Here is a 20,920-nt window from a genome sequence, read left to right as displayed (position 1 = left end):
TATTACTGGTCAAGGCTTTGACTTGATGTTCCAGAGAGACGAGCCGACCTCATCAATTTCAGGACTGCTACGCAAGGCCTGTGGGTGCGGAATCAACCTGAAGTTGTGAGGACGGGTCTTCGTGGTCCATAGACTACTCTACTGGTGGGGGAGCAGCTACTGCGATCACGGCCTGGGCCCTCTTCCTGTTTTTCGCTATTATAAAATCACTGTATAAGATAGGAATGACTTTGATGTTGTTCCCACAGACAGCACCAACTGTTGATGTCAAAATCTTGTTGATCTTGCCTCACCTCTTACTAGCTATAGTATCTGTAATTTACTGAAGAACAAGAGAAGAGACAGGGGGTGACGGTTAAGGACGAGAACCCTCCGATACCTAAGTCATGATATAGACTTACAATAGGCATAATAGAATCAGAATATTTGTTGTACCTTTTACTATAGAGGAGTCATTTATTTCTAGCATTTGGTCTCAGAGACGTATATAACAATGCCTCTTGGTTGGTGATTGTGTCTTATGGAAGAGATCTTCCTCTAGACGTGTTGTGGTTGACTTCTTAAGACCCTCGACGAATATCTCGAAGGATCATCATATCTTAATATATTGTAAGTGTATTTGTATTCCGAGGTGGTGGTTGATATCTGAGGCCGACCTCTAAGGCCGAGGTTGGTACCCGGCCGAGGTCGGTATCCGAGGTTGACCTCAAAGGTTGAGGTCTTTGGTCGAGGCCGATGTTGGTACTCGAGATCGAGGTAATTTTTCAGCCCTCAAGCAATCTATAGTCTTCGAGTTTGTACATCTAGTCATTACATTTTTACCCATAACAGAACTATTGGATATTTTCTACTTTAAACTATGAGAATATATATCAATTGATAGTCAAATAATAAATTTTTTGGTATCATCCTAGAATTAGAGACTTGAATTAATCTTCTAATATAAGTGTATGCCAGGTCCAATCAAGAGCCTATTTTTACGGCACACTTACACTTTTATATGAGTAGGTACGTTGACTCTCGTTGTTGAACCCGATAGTTAATATGAGTAGATACGTTGACTCTCTTAATTTGTCATCGATTCCTCATATAGAATAACTATAAAAGAATGATAAAAATCACAAATTTATCTTACAACTTGTTAAATTATCATGAAAGAGAAATATATTAAGATTCACAGCATAGATTATCCTTTGATTTTCTAGGAAAACTAAAGAAATCTCTCTCATTAAATCCATATACATATAAGATTTAAGATATGCTTAACATACTAGTCATAACGTTAATGCCATGTCCACACAAAACCTATGACCACCATAGTTTACAGGATATCGAATCAATGGTTAAGCTTAATACATTGGAGTAGTAGGGCACACAACATTAATGGTTGGCCGTAGAATGACTTTGCAAAATTCAGTTGTTTTAAGAGTTAAGTTAGCGTTTTAAGTTAAAACTTACTTTATTTTAGTAAGCTTCATTTCCCCCTATTTTTATGGTTTTATGAGTTTGGTTGTAATCCACAATCTTTGTTTTAGTTATTTATGGTTATTATGAGTTTTCAAACAATTAAATATATAATTTTTTTGTTTTTAACAAATTTTATTATTAAAAAAATGCCCTATTTAAGTTATTAGAAATAGAAGGCTTCTTTTACATTTGGAAGCACATCAAATGTATTGCAATTATCGGAAATTGAAGGATTCTTTTCATCAATAATACTAATTTTTTTCACTTACTTTTAGAGATTTCTCTCTTTGTGAATTGAAAGGTTATTCTTAAGAAGAAGACAATGATTATAAACGTCCTTGATTTTCATGCCTGAAGTAGAGACCTAAATCATAAAGTAAAGGGATTTAAATTTAAATTTTTTCATTTTTAAACAAAACAAATTCTTTAGTCATTTGATAAAGATATTTTTAGTTATAGGAGAGGTTGGAGGATCGATTCATGCAAGCTCTCATCCCTTCTTAAGGACCGAGAAGATCAGTAGGTCCCTATGTCTCATCCCATTATCATTGCCCTGTGATGAAAAGAACCTAGATCCGATATGCCCCATCCACCTATGTCTCATCCCATTATCATTGCCCTGTGATGAAAAGAACCTAGATCCGATATGGCCATTGGATGGGCCACTTCCTTGATTTGGCCATTGGATTATTGGATGCATTAGATCTAATCCATACCATTTATATTGATTTGCTTCTTTTTTGGGATAAAGCCCTAAAATAATATCCGATGGACGCCAAGGATATAGATTCCATGCATCAAAATGGGAACCATGGTAAGGGTAAGATCATCTTGTGTGAGGTCGTGGTTGCACCTTATGCCTCCCCCTTTCTTAAATGCTTAAGGATTTCCAAAATGTTAATAATTTTTTAAAAAACTGCATAGGTAGAAAAGCTTGTCAAAAGCCACCCACAATATAAGATACGATTGAGTAGAGATTTGAAAAAGTTGCTCCAGGACAATTTTATCTGGAAAAAATAAAACCGTGTAAAAAAATCATGTTTTGAAAAGTGGTGCTATTTAAGTGCTCCCACAATTCAGTAGATATATATTAGCAAAATACCCTTGACTAATTAACTAGTTGGAAGTAGAACTGGTTGTCAATGGGAACCATACGTGGTATTCGTATGACCTCATACACCTGCAATGAAGATGGGATGCCCCAAAAGTCAGGTTTATCCAACCAATGGTTGGGACACATGAATGTTGAAGTTTTTATGTGCTTGTTCATTGTTTTCTATAGTGTGGCCTACATAACAGTCGGGTGAATTTGACTTTTTGGGCATCTTGTTTTCATGATGTGAGACTACCTTACTGGACCAGATGTTCTATAAACACCATAGCAGGCCTCACACATTACTGGTTGGCCCAATTGGATGTTATATAAACACCATGGTGTGCCTCACACACTGCTTAGTTGGACGAACTAGTTAGGGCTGTCGATGGGCTAGGCCTGGTCTAGGTATCAGCCCATTTTAAACTGTTTTGGGCCTGCCCTATTCAGAATTAAGATTTTTAGGCCGGAGCCCGGCACATTAACACCCCTATGAAAATTGTGAGCATAGCTTTCAGTGGAACCCGGGATCCACCGAGGTGGGTGGATCTTGACTAAGGGAGCCATGTTAATGTATGTTCCTTACATCCATGCTGTCCATCCATTCTGTCAAATATTTATAACAGTTGGGTACATCATAAAAAAAATGAAGCAGATCCAACTCTCAGGTGAACCACACTGTCCAAAACATGTGGTGACGGACAATTAAAAACTTCTAGTAAGCTGCAAAATTTTTGAATCAAAATGATAGTTGTGTGTGGTCCTTTCATCTACGTCTATGTGACCTTATCAATAGGTTGGATGGCAAATGAGCATTCGGGTGGCCCCAAAATTTTTTAATGGTGGGTATTCAATCACCACTATTTCCTATCTCGTGGTCCACCTATGATTTGGATTTGCTTCATTTTTTGGATCATGCCCTAAAATGATATGTCAAAATGGATGAATGGGATGTATCACCGGTGGGTCACACCGTCTGGGGTTACACCGAGCCCCACGCCTGAAAATTGTCTCCAATGAAGAGCGCTGCAAGAGATCTTACGCCACTAGCAAAGTCAGGGTGGGCTCAAGTAAGCCTCATTGTGATGTGCACGTGAACTCTATTATGAGGATCGGATGCATCCACCCATGTTAAGCTTAAGATTTAGAAATCAGCCACATCCATGATTTAAGTGAGTCACATGATCGAGAACAGTGTATAGGGGTGTCCACCCTCCCAACTATTTCCCTTGGCGAGCGTGCCTAATGGGATATAAATCATTTGATGGTCGGAGTGGATTTCATATACACATCACCATGGACCCTATAAGAAATCAACTGTGAGCATCTCTCTCCTAACTGTTTCATTTGTTGTAACCCACTTTACACACCCCCATCTAAAATAAGATTAAATTGCTCTTCAAGCTTTAACCGGCTTGGATCAAATCTTTTCTAAGCAATTGAAGAACCGTTGAAATATCCAAACGGATCAATAGGCAGGACCCTGACGTGTCACAAATGGTGTCCGATGGACCCAATGCACAGATACGCAACCTGGGCGGGTTGCATAGTGGGGTTGCATAGTGACCTTGCCACCATGGATGTCCATGGTGATTTGATATGGCAGGTTTTGATTGTGACATAGGGAAAGAAGTGATGAGGTCGATCACTGTCTTCCTCAGGGATAACTACTGCAAATCTACGGAGCTCTCTGAATTCCTTACAGAATTTCCTTGAATCCACCGTAGATAAAATAGAAATAATTTATAATAAATTCGAAAATAAATTGAATGATGATAAAAACAAAACTACGATCCTTTAACTAATGAATTCAAACACCGGACGGCGTTTTAGACTCAAACTCCCTAAAAATGTGACTTATTATAAATAGTAAACTTGCTATTTATATACGGTCACCATTCATACTACACTTTAGGGTTTTTGGCCAAAAATAGGAAGTGTCCAATTTTGCCTAACCACGTTATTCTCCTGATTTTCTAAGCCATGCATTTTCATTTTGGGCACAACTCATACAACTCAAAGGATCAAAAATTATAATCCCATCAAAACTTACAATTTATAGTGAAAATGAAAATAAAATAGACTTTTAATTGTCAATCTGATGGAATCTTGCAAATCCGGTGGGCAACCCGGCATAGTAGGGTTGGTTAGCTAAAGTAGCTTCTCCTACCCAAAATCATATATGATACGTTGAAAAACTCAATCTGGTTTGCGAGATATGACTGTTTAAAGGTTTTGACAGTTCGGAAATTTTCCGCCTCCATTCAGGCTTTCTTTGGTCAATCTTTGCCATGAAAGTGTCTACAACTCGCTCCACATCAGATTGGGCCACGTGTCACTATTAGAAATGGATCCCACACAAAGCATGTTTTAAATTTGTGAGGTCAAATGCGCACTTGATTGGGCTACATCTCTAACAGTGGCATGTGACCCCATCAAATCCTGCCACATAGAGACATCATGGACATCCGTGGTGGCGGGGCCACCACACAATTTTATCCCATACAGATGGATGTAGAATTCAGTGGATTTAGAGAACCACGGAGATTGGTAGATCCATGCTATGGGCCCACTGTGATGTATGTGTTTCATATCCATGCCGTCCATCCATTTTGCTAGGTTATTTTAAGGCACGGGCCCAAAAAATGAAGCAAATCCAAAACTTAGGTGCAGTTGGTGGAGAGAACTCTGTGCATTTATTTGCATACGAAGTTACGCCAGTGTAAAGGGTGATTAGTAGGACTACACTTCCACTGTTTATTGGAAAAGCAGTTCCCAAGACAGCCTATTTTCCATTTGATTTTACCTAATCAAGTGAATAGTTTAAAAACTCTAAAGCTCAACTCTCGATTCGATATCTAACTAGGTTCGTTTGAATATAAAAGTTTGAAATTTTTAACATGAACCATTGATTGAAAGGTATTGCGATCCTATCCTGCCCGTCACCAGCTCCGAACGAGCAGGGGTTCCAAGTAGCCACTGTAATGTATGGGTTTTATCCACACCGTCTATCCATTTTTCTATATCATCTTAGAACATAAGCCCAAAACTGAGGCAGATTCAAGGCACAGGTGGACCATGGAATGGGGATTAAACTCTTACCGTTGAAAACCTCTTGAGGGTCATAGAAGCTTTGGATCGAGCTAATTTTTGTGTTTTTCTCTCATCCAGGTGTATGTAAATTTATGAATAGGCTGGACGGAAAATAAACATCACAGCGGGCCATTTGAAAGTTTCAACTGTGAGCATTATTATCACCGCTGCTTCCTGTGGTGTGGTCAACGTGACCCTCGGATCTGTCTAACTTTTGATCCTACTTCATGAAATGTCACGTCAAAATGAATGGATGGTGCAGATAAAACCCGTACATCATAGTGGTCACTCGGAGCTCTTACCCGTTCCCTGCTCAAGACCTGCAGGATTGGACGCAATCAGCATTCGCATTGATTGGTCAGCTAGTATATGCCATTACCTTGGCATGAGTCATTGCACTTTCATTTTATACAAGTTTTTAGAGTGAGTCACGGAGTTTTGGAACTATGATCAAGTGTGCCTCATGCCAATAGTCTATATTTAAGATGCATGTGTATTGCTCAATAAAGATTGGAATAAGACATTTTTAGGATAGAACACATGCATATGCATATATATAGATTGGAGTCAGGTTTGTTTGGGCTAAAATGACTTACATCCCGGCCTGAAAATTGATGGAGCAACACATGACAGGCCGCAGCATAGCCGGGTTGGTTTGGGCTAAAACGACTTCGAACCCATGCCCAGTTTGATAAATTATTACACATGACAGGGATGAAATCCAGGCTCACGGGCCAATCTAATAGTTCCAAGTCCGTCCAGAGCTGGCTGGGTTGGGCAGACCAACCGACCCATTGCCACCCCTAGTGAATGGATTCGCATCTCATTTACCAAATGCCCAACTAGTAAGCCCACCTGGCCCAACTTACCGATCATTGGCGAGATGGATACTTACTTTTTGTTGGGTCCATCCTAATTTACGGTCAGGCTTTTCCCCTATAGTTTTGGCCCATTTTCCATGACACTGGAGGTTTTCCACCCTACCAACTACCTCACTAGGATGCTACCATCCATCCACTGTACATGTGGCATAACATGCATGCCAATTTTGACCCCTTAAAAATTGTTGGCTGACGTGGATGAAGCCTAACCCGAACTGATGATACGGCCAGAAGAGTGCGAACAATTTTCATCTTGGCCACAGGAGCAAATGTCTCATCATAATCAATTCCGTGTTCCTATTTGTATCCCTGAGCGAAGGGCCGAGCTTTGTATCGATCCAATGAGCCGTCAAACTTAAGCTTTACAGAGAATAAATCCATTTACTGCCAATTAATTGTTGGTCAGTAAATCGAGTAACAATGTCTCACATATGGTTATCATCCAATACTGCAAGTTCTTCTGCCATAGCCTTCTTTTAACAATCATGATTGGCTGCCTGATGGTATGACCTCAAGCGATCAGGCTGTCGATGTACGCGAGTGGAACGACGTATATCAAGCGATCAGACTGTCGATGTACACGAGTGGAATAACGTACCAAGATAGGATCCGGGTCGGTTACGAGTACAGTATGGAGAGTAGTAGGTGATGGATCTGTACGTGGTCGTCGTGAATAAACCTGCAATGGACAAGTACGGGAACTCGAGGCAACCGGAATGTCAGGAAAAATAGTAAGATCAGAAGAGTCTAGTGTGGGTGAAGGAGGAACAGATGAATGGAAGGCAATATGCTCAAGAAAAATAACATGTCGTGATACACGTACACGACATGAAACCAGATTATAGCAACGAAAATCCTTTTAAGTGTCTCCAAATCCCAAGTACATACATTTGACTGATTTTGGAAAAAGTTTGTTACGTTCACGTGATGTCAAATGAACATAACATACACAATCAAAAACACGAAATGTGGAATATGTAGGAAAAGAACCGGTGAGAACAAAATAGGGAGATTTACTATTCAGGACAGTGGTTGGGAACCAATTAATCAAGTAAACTGAACGTATCATAGCTTCCGCCCAAAAGGAACGAGAAACACTCATAACTGTCATTAAGGTATCGGCAGTTTCAACAATATGACGATTTTTTCATTCAGCCATCTCATTTTGTTGTAGAGTATCAGAACAGGTGGTCTGATGAGTAATCCCATGACCTTGAAGATATATATGAAAATTTGTGGAGAGATACTCTCTCCCTTAGTCAGAGTGGAGAGTTTGAATTTTTACTTGAAATTGTGTGTCCACCATAAAATGAAATATTTTGAAATTTTCAAACACCTGTGACTTAGAGTGCAGAAAGTAAATCCAGGTGTAACGGATGAAATCATTAATGAATATAACATAATATCATAGTTCAAAGAGAGACATAACTGGGGAAGGGCCCTAAACATCCATATGCACCAATTCAAACATAGATGATCATTTTGTAGTACTTAGAGGAAAGAGAATACACTTACTTTTTGAAAGACAACAAGAAGATCAAGAATAATCCAAACCACTTTTATTAAGAGAAATATTCCCTAACATGCCAGAAGAAAAGAGCTGAATCAAATGATCAGAATGTAGATGACTCAAGCGAAAGTGACAAAGTTTCCACATTTTATTTGCCGAACAAATATCCGAGTAAGAGAGAGAGAGAAGAAACACCAAGCTGGAGTAACGGATGAGTGAAAGTCCAACACGTACAAACATCCATGCCACCTACCCTTCCCAAGTATCTTCCCCGTTCCCAGATCCTTCACAAAACAACAATTTGGAAGAAATATGATTAAGCAGTAAGTTGACCAACAGAAATTAAATTTGAGGAGAGTTTAGGGACATGAAAAATATCACGAAGGGTAAACTGGTGATGTTCAAAAGGAGAGAAAATTAAGGACCCAACGAACTGAATTGGTAGTTTAGTTCCATTTGCAGTAGAAATAACCTGATTGCCAGTGTAGGGACGAATATTGTGAAGATAGGATACATCATCAGTTATATGATTTGAAGCACTAGAATCGAAGAACCATGGAGAAGATGCGGTTATACCTGACAGACCGGCCGTATAAAGGGCATGCATGATCTGGTAGAGCATCGCAGGAGTTAAAGGTGAGGGAAGACCTTCAACAGAACCAGTGGATGCAATATCACTAAAAGAAGGTTCAGAAGAAGTAGTCACAAAAGTAGCAGAAAGAGCATGACCACGGCCACGACCTCGACTACCACGTCCACGACCGAATGAGGATGCGTAAGCACGTGAACGACAGTCTTGAAGACTATGACCAGTCCTTTGAAAATACGCGCACCAATCTTTGCATCGAGTGACGACATGTCGCACTTTGTTATAGCCGCGACAAGTTAAAGGAGTGAAATTACGGTTTGGTGCAGAGGTGGATACAGTAAGTGCCAGGTCAAATGGTCCCTGAGATGTCCCTTGAGAGAGGACCTGCAGTCGTTGTTCCTTGGCTAATAAATCATTAATAACTAAATTTATTGAAGGAGTTAGGCTACGGTTCAGGAGATCAGCCCTGCAATGCTCAAATTCCGGACGCAGTTTCATAAGAAACTGTCTAACTTGCGCACTCTTACACATTGTGTGGAATATGTTAAAGTCATTTGGGAAGTCGAGATCCATCATAGCCATCTCTGTCCAAATTGTAACCATTGTAGAGTAGAAAGATTGAATACTTTTGTCACCTTGAGTAAGGTGAACCAGATCTTGTTTCAGGCGGTATAACCTAGTCGCATTACTCTATTGATATATTGTCTAGAGATGCTCCCACATAGCCTTAGCAGTGCGATGTGGCGTGAGGCCAACAGCTATTGATCGATTGACGGAATCAAGAATCCAAGTAATAATCCGTTCATTTTTCATTTCCCAATCAATCATTCTGTCGGCATCGGTGGAAGCGGGAACAGTAACAGATCCATCAATTAGTCCCCACAAACCACGACCCTTGAGAAAACTTTAAAAGTGGATGGCCCATAGATTCTAGTTGGTGCCATCGAAACTACATCGTGGGGCCTCTGTTTGGGAGTCTTTGTCCATAGATAAGAAGAGATATAAACTACGCCAAGGAAGAAGGTACCTTACAGTAGGAGAGTTGGTTGTAGGTAATACAACAGCAACAAATCAGAACAACAATCAACCAAAGGGTTTATATCACCACCAAACAGATCAGAACATCAATCAGCAAATACTAATAGAGCAGAACAACAATCAGCAACAGGATTTATATCACCACCAAACAGATCAGAACCGTAACCAGCAAACGGCAATAGATCAAAACAGCAAAAGGGTTTGGACAAAGACAACAGGATGTATGCAGTAGGAGGTAATCGAATGCAGCAGGAGGTGCAGTAGGGATTGGATGTACGTGCGGACGCTGTAGGTACAGACGTACGTGCAGACGTATGTGCGGACGGAAGTGATCGGATGCAGCAGGGGCGTGCACAGCAGGAGGGGTCGGATGCAGCAGGTGAGAGAGCAGCAGGTGTAGCAGGGATCGGACGTGCGCAGGGACATGCAGATAGGCTTGGGGAAGATCGGACGAGCATGGGGAGGGCCGGATCTGACAGGGGACAAGCCGGATCGAACAGGGGAGGGCCGAATTTGACAGACGGTGGGGCCAGTGATGAAGAGATGCCGGATTATGATCGGTATTGCTCTGATACCATGTAAACAAACCAAAAACAATGAAGGCTTTGGGGAGAATGATTCTCCTTTTCTTTTCTATATTTCAGACAACCCTAAAGGATTGAATATATAGAGTTTTACAACGACTATATAAGGTAAGATGATAAATACAAAATCTTCTATACAAGGAATGCGGCCTATCTAACATCAACATATTGTCTGGTCGTGTTGCCTCACATACGCTGCAAGACTCTCCTACCAAAGCAACAGTCGGAAAATCAAAAATGGGATTAAAATTTGATAATAACGTACTATAATTTGCTTTTTCAAATCCAAACAAGTAGTTGAAGCATATTTACACTAAACTTGTTGGGTAAATAAATACCAAATTCAGTTGATGAAGCAAAATAGAAAAGAAAAATGAAAAAAAATAAGATTGATCCCATGAGTTTTTTTTTTTTTTTTTGATCCCATGAGTTACTAAAGCAAAATAAATAGTTTTAGTTGCATTGCATTAACACGTCTTCTTTTCTGTTTTACCAAATCCATGGGTGCACCCTACATCTAGACGTGATTGGCAGAGCCAGGGGAATTTCGGGTATAGATATTATGTAACTCAGTTTGAGTAGGATTAGGGTAAGGCATACATAGAATTCATTTAGAGGTGGCTCTTTATTATACAAAGTAAAAGAGAGAATTTATCTAAAACTAAGAAAGAAATCCTTTTCTAATCTATACAATTTGTATTAATAAAATCTCATAACAAGATTCAATATACGCATGTGGATCACCTGCTTATTAGAGCATTCTAATTCATGGGTCAGGGCACAATCACAATGGCTCCACCTGATGGATGGCTTGATCTTGCACGAGTACCACATTGGATGTGTAGAGATATTAAGAGGGACTGGGATCTAATGGATGTAGAATCAACCAACCTCCCCTACAACTCTGTCAAACAGTTATAACAGCTGGGTACTTGCAATTCTGCTTACAAGATGGCATACCAAATGTTTCTTTCCCAAAGTGATCAATTCTAGTCAACAATGATGGTCCCAACGGATGAAAAGTTAGGACGTTCGGACTACTAAGTCATTAATATGCGTAGACAGTGACAAATTACGTGATTGTGTCATTAAAAAAATAACATGCCCGAGAAAAGGAAACCATAACATTAAAAGGACAAAATCTTATATGGTATCAAGTAAACCTCAGAAAACATGAATAACAACATAACCATCCACAAAATCAAGCAAAATTACATCAGTTAGACGAATACTCAATAACATCCAGAATTCAATAAGCTATTCAAAATATATAAATCTGGAATTTATTTATTTTTTTTGTTTTACTTCCATTACTCCCACAATTGGGGTGGCACTCAAGTTTGCAGATAAACAGTTTCCAATCTATCTATTGGGTAAGAATGTTTTTCTTCTTTGTGAAATGACACTATGAAGACACCCGATAGAAGATTGATGAGTGTACTCAGCTTTGCATTAACCAGTTCGAGTTCTATCGGGGAACGTTATCAATTTCCGTTAAACAAATCCCCAGGCAGTCCAATGCAGCGGCGGATAGCCTGGCCCGCTGGGGTAGCTTAAATCAGCTCCACAGAACGTTCCATTCGTCTGCGGATCTCCCCCGCAAAACTCGTGGAGAGTTGGTTCTCGATAGAGTTGGATTGGGGGCGATTCGAATCTCGTAGCCTCTCCAGTCCATTTTAGTCTGTCGGTTCGCTTGTTTATTTTAGTTCAGCCCTTCACGATAGGCGGGCCTAGTCCTTTTTCTCTGGGCCTCCCCAAATTGTAAATTCTCTTTTTGTGGTTGAATAGACATTGGGCCTTCTTTTGAAAAAAAAATAAACAACATAGTCAATTCTCCTGATTTTGGGCTATGATCCATCTCTGTGATTGTCCAACCAGTCAATGGCCTAGAACACCAGAGACAGGTTTCCGTGTTGGGTATAGGTATTATGACGTGCACTCCATAAACTCCACATCATAAGGAAACTAAGTTGTGTTTAGCCAAAGAAAATTGGTTTCCTAATGCATTAAACTGTTTTCTGATCCCACCTGTGCATATAGCATACCTTGTGCATCCACTCATTAGGTGGGCCACTGTGCATGAAAAGCATGTTTTAGCCATTTATTTGTTTTGTACATTGTAGCTCACCTGATGGTTCAACTGCTACACCTGACTGATTACTGAGCCACACGTTGACAGACATGGACAGCTTAGATCTTGCACTTGTTTTCTATCTAGGCACATGTAATGGCATGTAAAGCGGTTGGATTGTGAAGGCTTGAGATATTCAAATCTCAAAACATCCTTAAGCATTCAAAGAAAAGATAGTGCATGTTAAGAGCTGTCCATGTGGCTGCATGTTTAGATGATCATAACCATTGCTCTAGTGAACCCTTTCCCAGATAGAAAAGAGTCCGAAACTAGCATGGTGGCCCTCAAGCTGGAAGCCAAAATGGTCAAAAGTACACTATCAACGGAGAGCAATTAGATTGGTGCCACTTATCCAATCACACAGTCATGTGGGCCAATTCATAGGTAGTTGAAGTAATGGCCTTAGACATTCTTGGTTGTGCCACTATGGTACCCATCCATTCAGCAGCACTAAAAAATGTTGATCAACTCAGAAAATAAGCAATAGCCAACATTCAAAAAGAAAAATTCACAATCATATGGACACCAGTGTATGAACCCATAATAATCTGATGGATGCTGCTGAAATCACAATCTACAACTACAAAGGATTAAGTCATCATCGTTTGATTTCAACCACCATAAAACACACCAGTGTATGAAGGGATTGGTAGATAAAAGTACACATCTCATGCTAATGTCTGAAAACATCATCCAAATAACTAACACACACCATTATACATAATGACAGAGTATGAAAACCATAAACAGGAAATGAACTTTCAAGCCAACAGTCTCTACATCAACATGTTGTCTGGTCATGTCGCCTCGCATGCACCGTGAGACTCTCTCCTATCAAAGCAACAATCGACAAATCAAAACTGGGATTAAAAATTAATAATGATGTACTATAATTTGCCTTTTCAAATCTAAACAAGTAGTTGAAGCATATTTACACTAAACTCGTTGTGTAAATAAATACCAAATTCAGTTGATGAAGCAAAATAGAAAAGCAAATTGAAAAAAAGAAAAAAAAAAGAAAAAAAAAAGATTGATTCCATGAGTTACTAAAGCAAGATAAATAGTTTTAGTTGCATTGCATTAACATGTCTTGTGTTCTGTTTTACCTAATCCATGGGTGCACCCTACATCAGAGCTGGGGGAATTTCAGGTATAGATATTATGTAACTCAGTTTGAGTAGGATTAGGATAAGGAATACATAAAATTCATTTAGAGGTGGCTCTTTATTGTACTAAGTAAAAGAGAGAATTTATCTAAAACTAAGAAAGAAATTCTTTCCTAATCTATGCAATTTGTATTAATAAAATCTCATAACCAGATTCAATGTATGCATGTGGATCGCCTGCACATTGGACCATTCTGATTCATGGGTCAGGGCACAATCACAATGGCTCCACCGGATGGATGGCTTGATCTTGCACATGAGTACAACATTTGATGAGTAGCGACGTTAGAGGGACTGGGATCTATATGCATGTAGAATCAACCAACCTCCTCTATCATGGCACGTATCGTAATCGATGATTAGAAAGATCACTTGGGCAATACGACATTTGGATTGTGAAGGATTGAGATATTCAAAGCTCAAAACTTTCTTAAGCATTCAAAGAAAAGATAGTGTATGTTAAGAGCTGTCCATGTGGCTGCATGCTTAGATGATCATAACCATTGCTCTAGTGAACCCTTTCCCAGCCCGAAAATAGCACCGGCAAGCTCATTCTTACTGTTTGAATGGTGGCCCTCAAGCTGGAAGCCAAAATGATCAAAAGTTCACGATCAACAGGGAGCAATCAGAATGGTGCCACTTATCCAATCACACATTCATGTGGGCCAATTCATAGGTAGTTGGAAGTAATGGCCTCAGACATTTTGGTGTAGTGTGTCCCCAAGTTTTGGAACTATGATCAAGTGTGTCGCATGCCAATAGTCTACATTTAAGATTCATGTGTATTTCTCAGTAAGGATTGGAATAAGACATTTTTAGGATAGAACACATGCGTATGCATATAGAGTGGAGCCAAGTTTGTTTGGGATAAAATGACTGACATCCAAGCTCAGCCTGAAAATTGATGGAGCAACACATGACAGGCTGCAGCCTAGCAGGGTTGGTTTAGGCTAAAATGACTTCGAACCCAAGCCCAGTTTGATAAATTATTACACATGACAGGGATGAAATCCGGGCTCACGGGCCAATCTAAAGTTCCAAGTCCGTCCAGAGCTGGCTGGGTTGGGCAGGCCACCCGACCCATTGCCACCCCTAGTGAATGGATTCGTATCTCATTTACCAAATGCCCAACAAGTAAGCCCACCTGACCCAACTTACTGATCATTGGCCAGATGAATACTTACTTTTTGTGGGGTCCATCCTAATTTACAGTCAGGTTTTTCCCCTATAGATTTGGCCCATTTTCCATGACACTAGAAGTCTTTCCACCCTACTAACTACCTTACTAGGATGCTACCATCCATCCATCCACTGTACATGTGGCATAACATGCATGCCAATTTTGACCCCTTAAAATTGTTGGCTGACGTGGATGAAGCCTAACCTGAGGATTTGGTGATCTTCCACATGAATGTGGTTATCATCCATTCATGGGCCAGAACAAAGATTGATCGACTATGAAATATGCAATAGGCAACATTCAAAGAGAAGAAGAAAAAAATACTCACAATTAGATTGGCACCAGTGTATAAACCACAACAATCTGATGGATACTAACTGAAATCACAATCTACAACTACAGAGGATGTAAGTCATTATATATCGTTGGATTCAACTACCATAAAACACACCAGTGTATGAAGATATTGGTGGATAAAACTACAGATCTCATGTTAATGCCTGAAAACATCATCCAAAAAACTCACATCATTATAGACGACAGAGTATGAAATCCATAAAAAGAAAATGAACTTTCAAGCAAGCAATCTCATTACGTTGATGGAACTAGTCGAGCGGATATAGAAAGCAGAGAAAGAAGTAGGGCTAGAACTGCTGCCTGCCGTAGGAGTTTGGGTCATGTCTCAGTCCTAGTGTGGCTGATCATCCTCTCAGATACATCAACATGTTGTCTGGTCGTGTCGCCTCACATGCGCTGTAAGACTCTTTCCTACCAAAGCAACAGTTGGCAAATCAAAACTGGGATTAAAATTTGATAATGACATACTATAATTTGCTTTTTCAAATCCAAACAAGTACTTGAAGCATATTTACACTAAACTCATTGCATAAATAAATACCAAATTCAGTTGATGAAGAAAAATTGAAAAGAAAAATGGAAAAAAAGAAAAAAAAAATTTTTTTTTTTTTTGATCCCATGAGTTACTAAAGCAAAATAAATAGTTTTAGTTGCATTGCATTAACACGTCTTCTTTTCTGTTTTACCAAATCCATGGGTGCACCCTACATCTAGACGTGATTGGCAGAGCCAGGGGAATTTCGGGTATAGATATTATGTAACTAAGTTTGAGTAGGATTAGGGTAAGGCATACATAAAACTCATTTAGAGGGGGCTCTTTATTGTACTAAGTAAAAGAGGGAATTTATCTAAAACTAAGAAAGAAATCCTTTCCTAATCTATACAACTTGTATTAATAAAACCTCATAACCAGATTCAATATATGCATGTGGATCACCTGCTTATTGGACCATTCTGATTCATGGGTCAGGGCACAATCACGATGGCTCCACCTGATGGATGGCTTGATCTTGCACATGAGTACCACATTGGATGTATAGTGATGTTAGAGGGAGTGGGATCTAATGGATGTAGAATCAACCAACCTCCTCTACAATTCTGTCAAATATTTATAACAGTTGGGTACATACAATTCTGCTTGCAAGATGGCATACCGAATGTTGCCGTGCCAAAGTGATCAATTCTAGCCATCAATGATGGGTCCCAACAGAAGAAATGTTAGGACGTTCAGACTACTAGGTCATTAATATACATAGATGGTGACAAATTACATGATTGTGTCATTAAAAAATAACATGCCTGAGAAAAGGAAACCATAACATAAAAGGACAAAGCAATCTTACATGGTATCAAGTAAACCTCAGAAAACATTAACAACATAACCATCCCTAAAATCAAGAAAAATTACATCAGTTAGACGAATACTCAATAACATTCAGAATTCAATAAGCTATTCAAAATATATAAATCGGGATTTATTTATTTTTTTGGTTAAACTTCGATTACTCCCACAATTGGGGTGGCACTCAAGTTTGCAGATTAACAGTTTCCAATCTATCTATTGAGTAAGAATGTTTTTCTTCTTTGTGAAATGACACTATGAAGACACCCAATAGAAGATTTATAAGTGCACTCAGCTTTGCATTAAGTCCATTTGTAGTCATGGATCAGAAGGTTAACATAGTCAATTCCCCTGATTTTGGGCTATGGCCCATATGTGTGATTGTCCAACCAGTCAATGGTCTAGAACAACGGAGACAAGTTTTCGTGTTGGGTATGGGTATTGTGTTGAGATGGACAGCTTAGATCTTGCAGTTGTTTTCTGTCTAGGCACATGTGACGGCATATAAAGCGGTTGGATTGTGAAGGCTTGAGATATTCAAATCTCAAGACATCCTTAAGCATTCAAAGAAAACATAGTGCATGTTAAGAACAGTCCATGTGGCTGCAGTCCCAGATGATCATAACCGTTGCTCTTGTGGACCCTTTCCCAGATAGAAAAGAGTCCGAAAATAGCACTGGCAAGCTCATTCTAACTATTTGAATGGCGGCCCTCAAGCTGGAAGCCAAAATGGTCAAAAGTTCATGATCAACAGGGAGCAATCAGACTGATGCCACTTATCCAATCACACATTCATGTGGGCCAATTCATAGGTAGTTGAAGTAATGGCTTCAGACATTTTTGGTTGGGGAATTTTCACCAACAACTAACATGCATGATTTGCAGGAGACGGTATTGCCTAGAGCTAATCAAGATGAGGGAAATAAACGAAAAAAGAAGAAAAACTCACTGGCTTTTGTAGAGATGCTGAATTTGCCCTTCCATGCGTTTTCCGTTGTTGGAAGAAACAAGCAACCAAATTTACCTGCCTATGATACCTCGCTGTTTTATTTCGATAGAGGGTATATGTTGAATCTTATGCCAATCCTCCCCGCCATTTTCCTGTATTCTGGTGTTGAATTCATTTGGCATGTACAACACCTCCAATTTCTTGAGGGTAGTCACGTGTTGCAGTCCTTCTGGAAGCATCTTTAAATGAGAGCAGTTCCAAATCTGCAAATGTATAAGCCTTGGCATCGCTCCTTCCTCCACAATCCACTCTTCTAATTCATGTAACTCTACAACATGTAAGGATTCGAGTTGACGAAACCCTTGTGCAGAGCAGACCATTTCCTTTCCCATGTATGAATGAGCATCCAATGAGAGAATCCGAAGGTTGGGTAGTTTCTCCAATGTCGCCATCGGGTCTTCCATTAACTCGGAGGATATCAAGGTAAGCTTGGTGAGGTTAGGTGAGAATTCATTCGACTCAGGTAGCTTCTCTTTCCCCTCAAAAACATCTTCTTCAAATGCAGGTTATGTGAAATAGGCATAAAACCTGGAATAGTACTGTGCCATTCCAACAACAAAGACTGGAGGCGGTCCAATCTTGGAAGAGACTTCGACAATGCCTCTGCATGCCTACTCCGGTAGATCCCCCATATTCCCAGTTTCTTTAGACTAGTTAATTTCTCCAAATAATCCCCTATCCAATCGCCAGCTGTTATACGTTTTAGAGTCTGGAGATTAACTAAAGAATCAAGTTCGAGTGATGGATGTCCCACTATTTTAGACCACGCACCTTTACTTATTATGCTGCCGTACGGCACATGCACGTGCCTTAATTGTTGCATCTTCCAAATAAAACTGGGTATGTGAACCGACCGAGAACCTGATGTTAAATAAAGCGTTTCTAAATTGTGGAGATTGCTCATGGATGATGGGAAGCTTGCAGGGTCCGAATCACACCATTTAAGTAACAGTCACAACTGTCCGAGCCAACGAACCTGAAGCTAAGGTATCTCAAGTGGATCAGTGTACCTATTTCTTTTGGAAGCTTTCTCATTTTCATATATATAAGATAGATCTAACACCCTAAGCAAACTGAATCCTCTTAAAAGAAACTGCTCTTGCTTTTTCCTGACTTCTCCCTTCATTAAATCGATCCATAACACTGAACGGAGGTGTGAGCTGGTGTGATTTAAACAAGTGTACTTACTAGGTGCCTGATGAATAGCAAGCCGGCGTGAATTTGATGGAGAGAGAAGACTTGTATGTTTATGATGAACGTCTACGAATTTGTCTTCCTTGGCTTTTGAAATGGAGAGTTCACGTAATAGATCATGGATGCGGCAGCTTTTAACTCCACCGATGGAACAAATTTTTGACACTTGAATCAGGCTTCTATGGATTAGCTCCTCCAGGCAAGCCTCTGCAGCTTCCTCGACCGTTTCATCCCCTTTTGGCTCTACAAATCCTTCTGCGGTCCACAGATAAATCAATTTTTTAGCACGGATCTCATAGTCTTCTGGAAAAACACCAAGGTAGAGAAAGAATGGCTTCAAATGGTAGGGTAAATCTTCATAGCTTAAGGCTAATATTCTTGCAATTCGAGATTCATCATCCGTGAACTGGGAGCTAATTCGCCTCAGTACTTTCTCCCACTCCTTTGGATCTGTTGCTTTTCTTGATAGTAGCCCCCCTATGACAACAATAGCAAGAGGCAAACCACCACACTTCGCCAAAATCTCTTTACCTAGTTTCTCTAAATTTTGCTGGCAATGGATACCCTGTTCCAAGAATGCTTTTTTACAAAACAACTTCCATCCTTCTTCATCTCCTAAAAGCCGCAGCTGGTGGGGACAGCTCCGTGCATCTGCATATGAAGCTACATCTCTGTTGCGGGTGGTGATTAGGATTCGACTTCCATTATTCATATCTGGAAAAGCAGCTACTATAGAATCCCATGCTTCAGTCTTCCACATATCGTCCAACACCACAAGATATTTCCTTTCAGTCAAATGATTGGAAAGCTTCTCTCTCAACTGAACAGGATTCATTTTCTCTACCTTCTCAGACTCTTCTTGACTAAGAGGCATGAGGCATTTTATAATGCTTTGCAAAAGATCTCTCACAACGTATTCTTGATATACAAAAACCCAAGCACAACAATCAAAATGTTTCTTTACAGCATCATTGTTATGAACTTTAACGGCAAGAGTAGTCTTGCCAAGACCGCCCATTCCGACCACAGAAACCACACAACGTCGTGAATCGCCATCGATCAACTGTCCCGCTAATATGTTTATGTCTTCTTCAAAACCGACGACTTCTGTCACTCCAAATAGAGGAGAAGTTTGCCTTTGCTCGTGCAGACTTTCACCCCTGGAGCTGCTACCTTCTTCGACTTTGCTGACATCTGTAATGCCGTATGTCAGCCTGCTCGCAGACATCTCCCGGATTTTATTCTTTATCCGTTCTATCTCATTGCCGACCTCACGTCGAGCCAATAATTCAACATGGATGAATATGCACCTTTTAAAGAAACCGACGAACCCACTTCTCATATGTCCTTCTATTTTGAGGATGAAGGTGTCGATGACGTCTTCTGCATCGTAAGCGACATCTCTTACATCCGCTACCCAATTCTTCACTCTTTCATCACCGCTTTGCTTTGCGTGAGCATCTTTCAAGAAGCACCGCATCCGCCTCAATTCTCTCTCGACCCACTCGACCTGATCACGCACTCCATAGAGGGAAACTGCCTCTTGAACTAGTACATCACTGAGTTTTCTTAAAACCAAGGAAACAGCAGACTCAACAGCCATCTTCTTTTATCTATCTTTCTTTTCTCACGAGAAACTTCGATCCCTTCCTAAAAACTCACAGAGGCAAAATGAGTTGGGTCATTTCTTCCCTTACGAAGGAAACAGGGAAGAAAATAATCCCAACCTTGTTTCGTGTACTGAGGACCACTTGTGGAGTGTACTGGGCCAGTTTGCTCTGAACAAGTACATAACATGGTTAAGCAATCGAAAGCGTTCATCTGATGGCTGACATTACGGATGGGGATTCATATCAGAAAATCATAGCGTTCCTTCAAGCTTATCAACGTTTTGGATGAACAAACGTTCGCCCACTTCTATCGAAGTGAAAGCCCAAATGTTAAAATACAATCTCTGGAGTAAGCACTGTTTAACGTGTCTTTATTTTCTCTTGCTTTAGGATGCGGATTGAGTGGCGACGCGTGCGTAGATGTGGTGCGAGTTATCTGCGGCCAGACACCAAATTCTAAACCACTGATAGATTGTACGCGGTTTGGCTCATGACCGCAACACTTAGCTGGTGTCAAAGCTCCGTGGTCCCACCATTATTTATGTGTTTATTTACGCCGTCCATTCAGTTTTTAAACTCATGTGAGGCAAACCCAACGCTAAGGTGAACGACACAATAGGAAACTACAAGTAAAATGATGTCCGCTGTTGAAACCTTCCTTAGGCCTGCTGTGATT

General features: G+C 40.1%; 1 protein-coding gene across 2 annotated transcripts; it reads right to left on the bottom strand.

Moving 5' to 3' along the window:
- Positions 1-12,919: 12,919 nt before the first annotated feature.
- Positions 12,920-20,290, bottom strand: LOC131216947 (putative disease resistance protein At1g50180). Of its 2 annotated transcripts, none has more exons than XM_058211595.1 (2): positions 17,381-20,290; positions 12,920-13,217 (listed from the first exon to the last, which is right to left on the bottom strand). In XM_058211595.1, the coding sequence occupies exon 1, from the start codon at positions 20,235-20,237 to the stop codon at positions 18,423-18,425; it is 1,815 nt and encodes a 604-aa protein (XP_058067578.1). In that variant the 5' UTR covers positions 20,238-20,290; the 3' UTR covers positions 12,920-13,217; positions 17,381-18,422. The 2 variants fall into 2 exon arrangements, with proteins under 2 accessions (XP_058067578.1, XP_058067579.1); XM_058211596.1 differs by lacking the exon at positions 12,920-13,217 and adding an exon at positions 15,203-15,500.
- Between the last annotated feature and the right edge of the window lie 630 nt (positions 20,291-20,920).

This window comes from Magnolia sinica, chromosome 10 (genome assembly GCF_029962835.1).
Source record: "Magnolia sinica isolate HGM2019 chromosome 10, MsV1, whole genome shotgun sequence".
NCBI classification, from domain to species: domain Eukaryota; kingdom Viridiplantae; phylum Streptophyta; class Magnoliopsida; order Magnoliales; family Magnoliaceae; genus Magnolia; species Magnolia sinica.
This window is presented reverse-complemented; position numbering and strand designations above follow the sequence as displayed.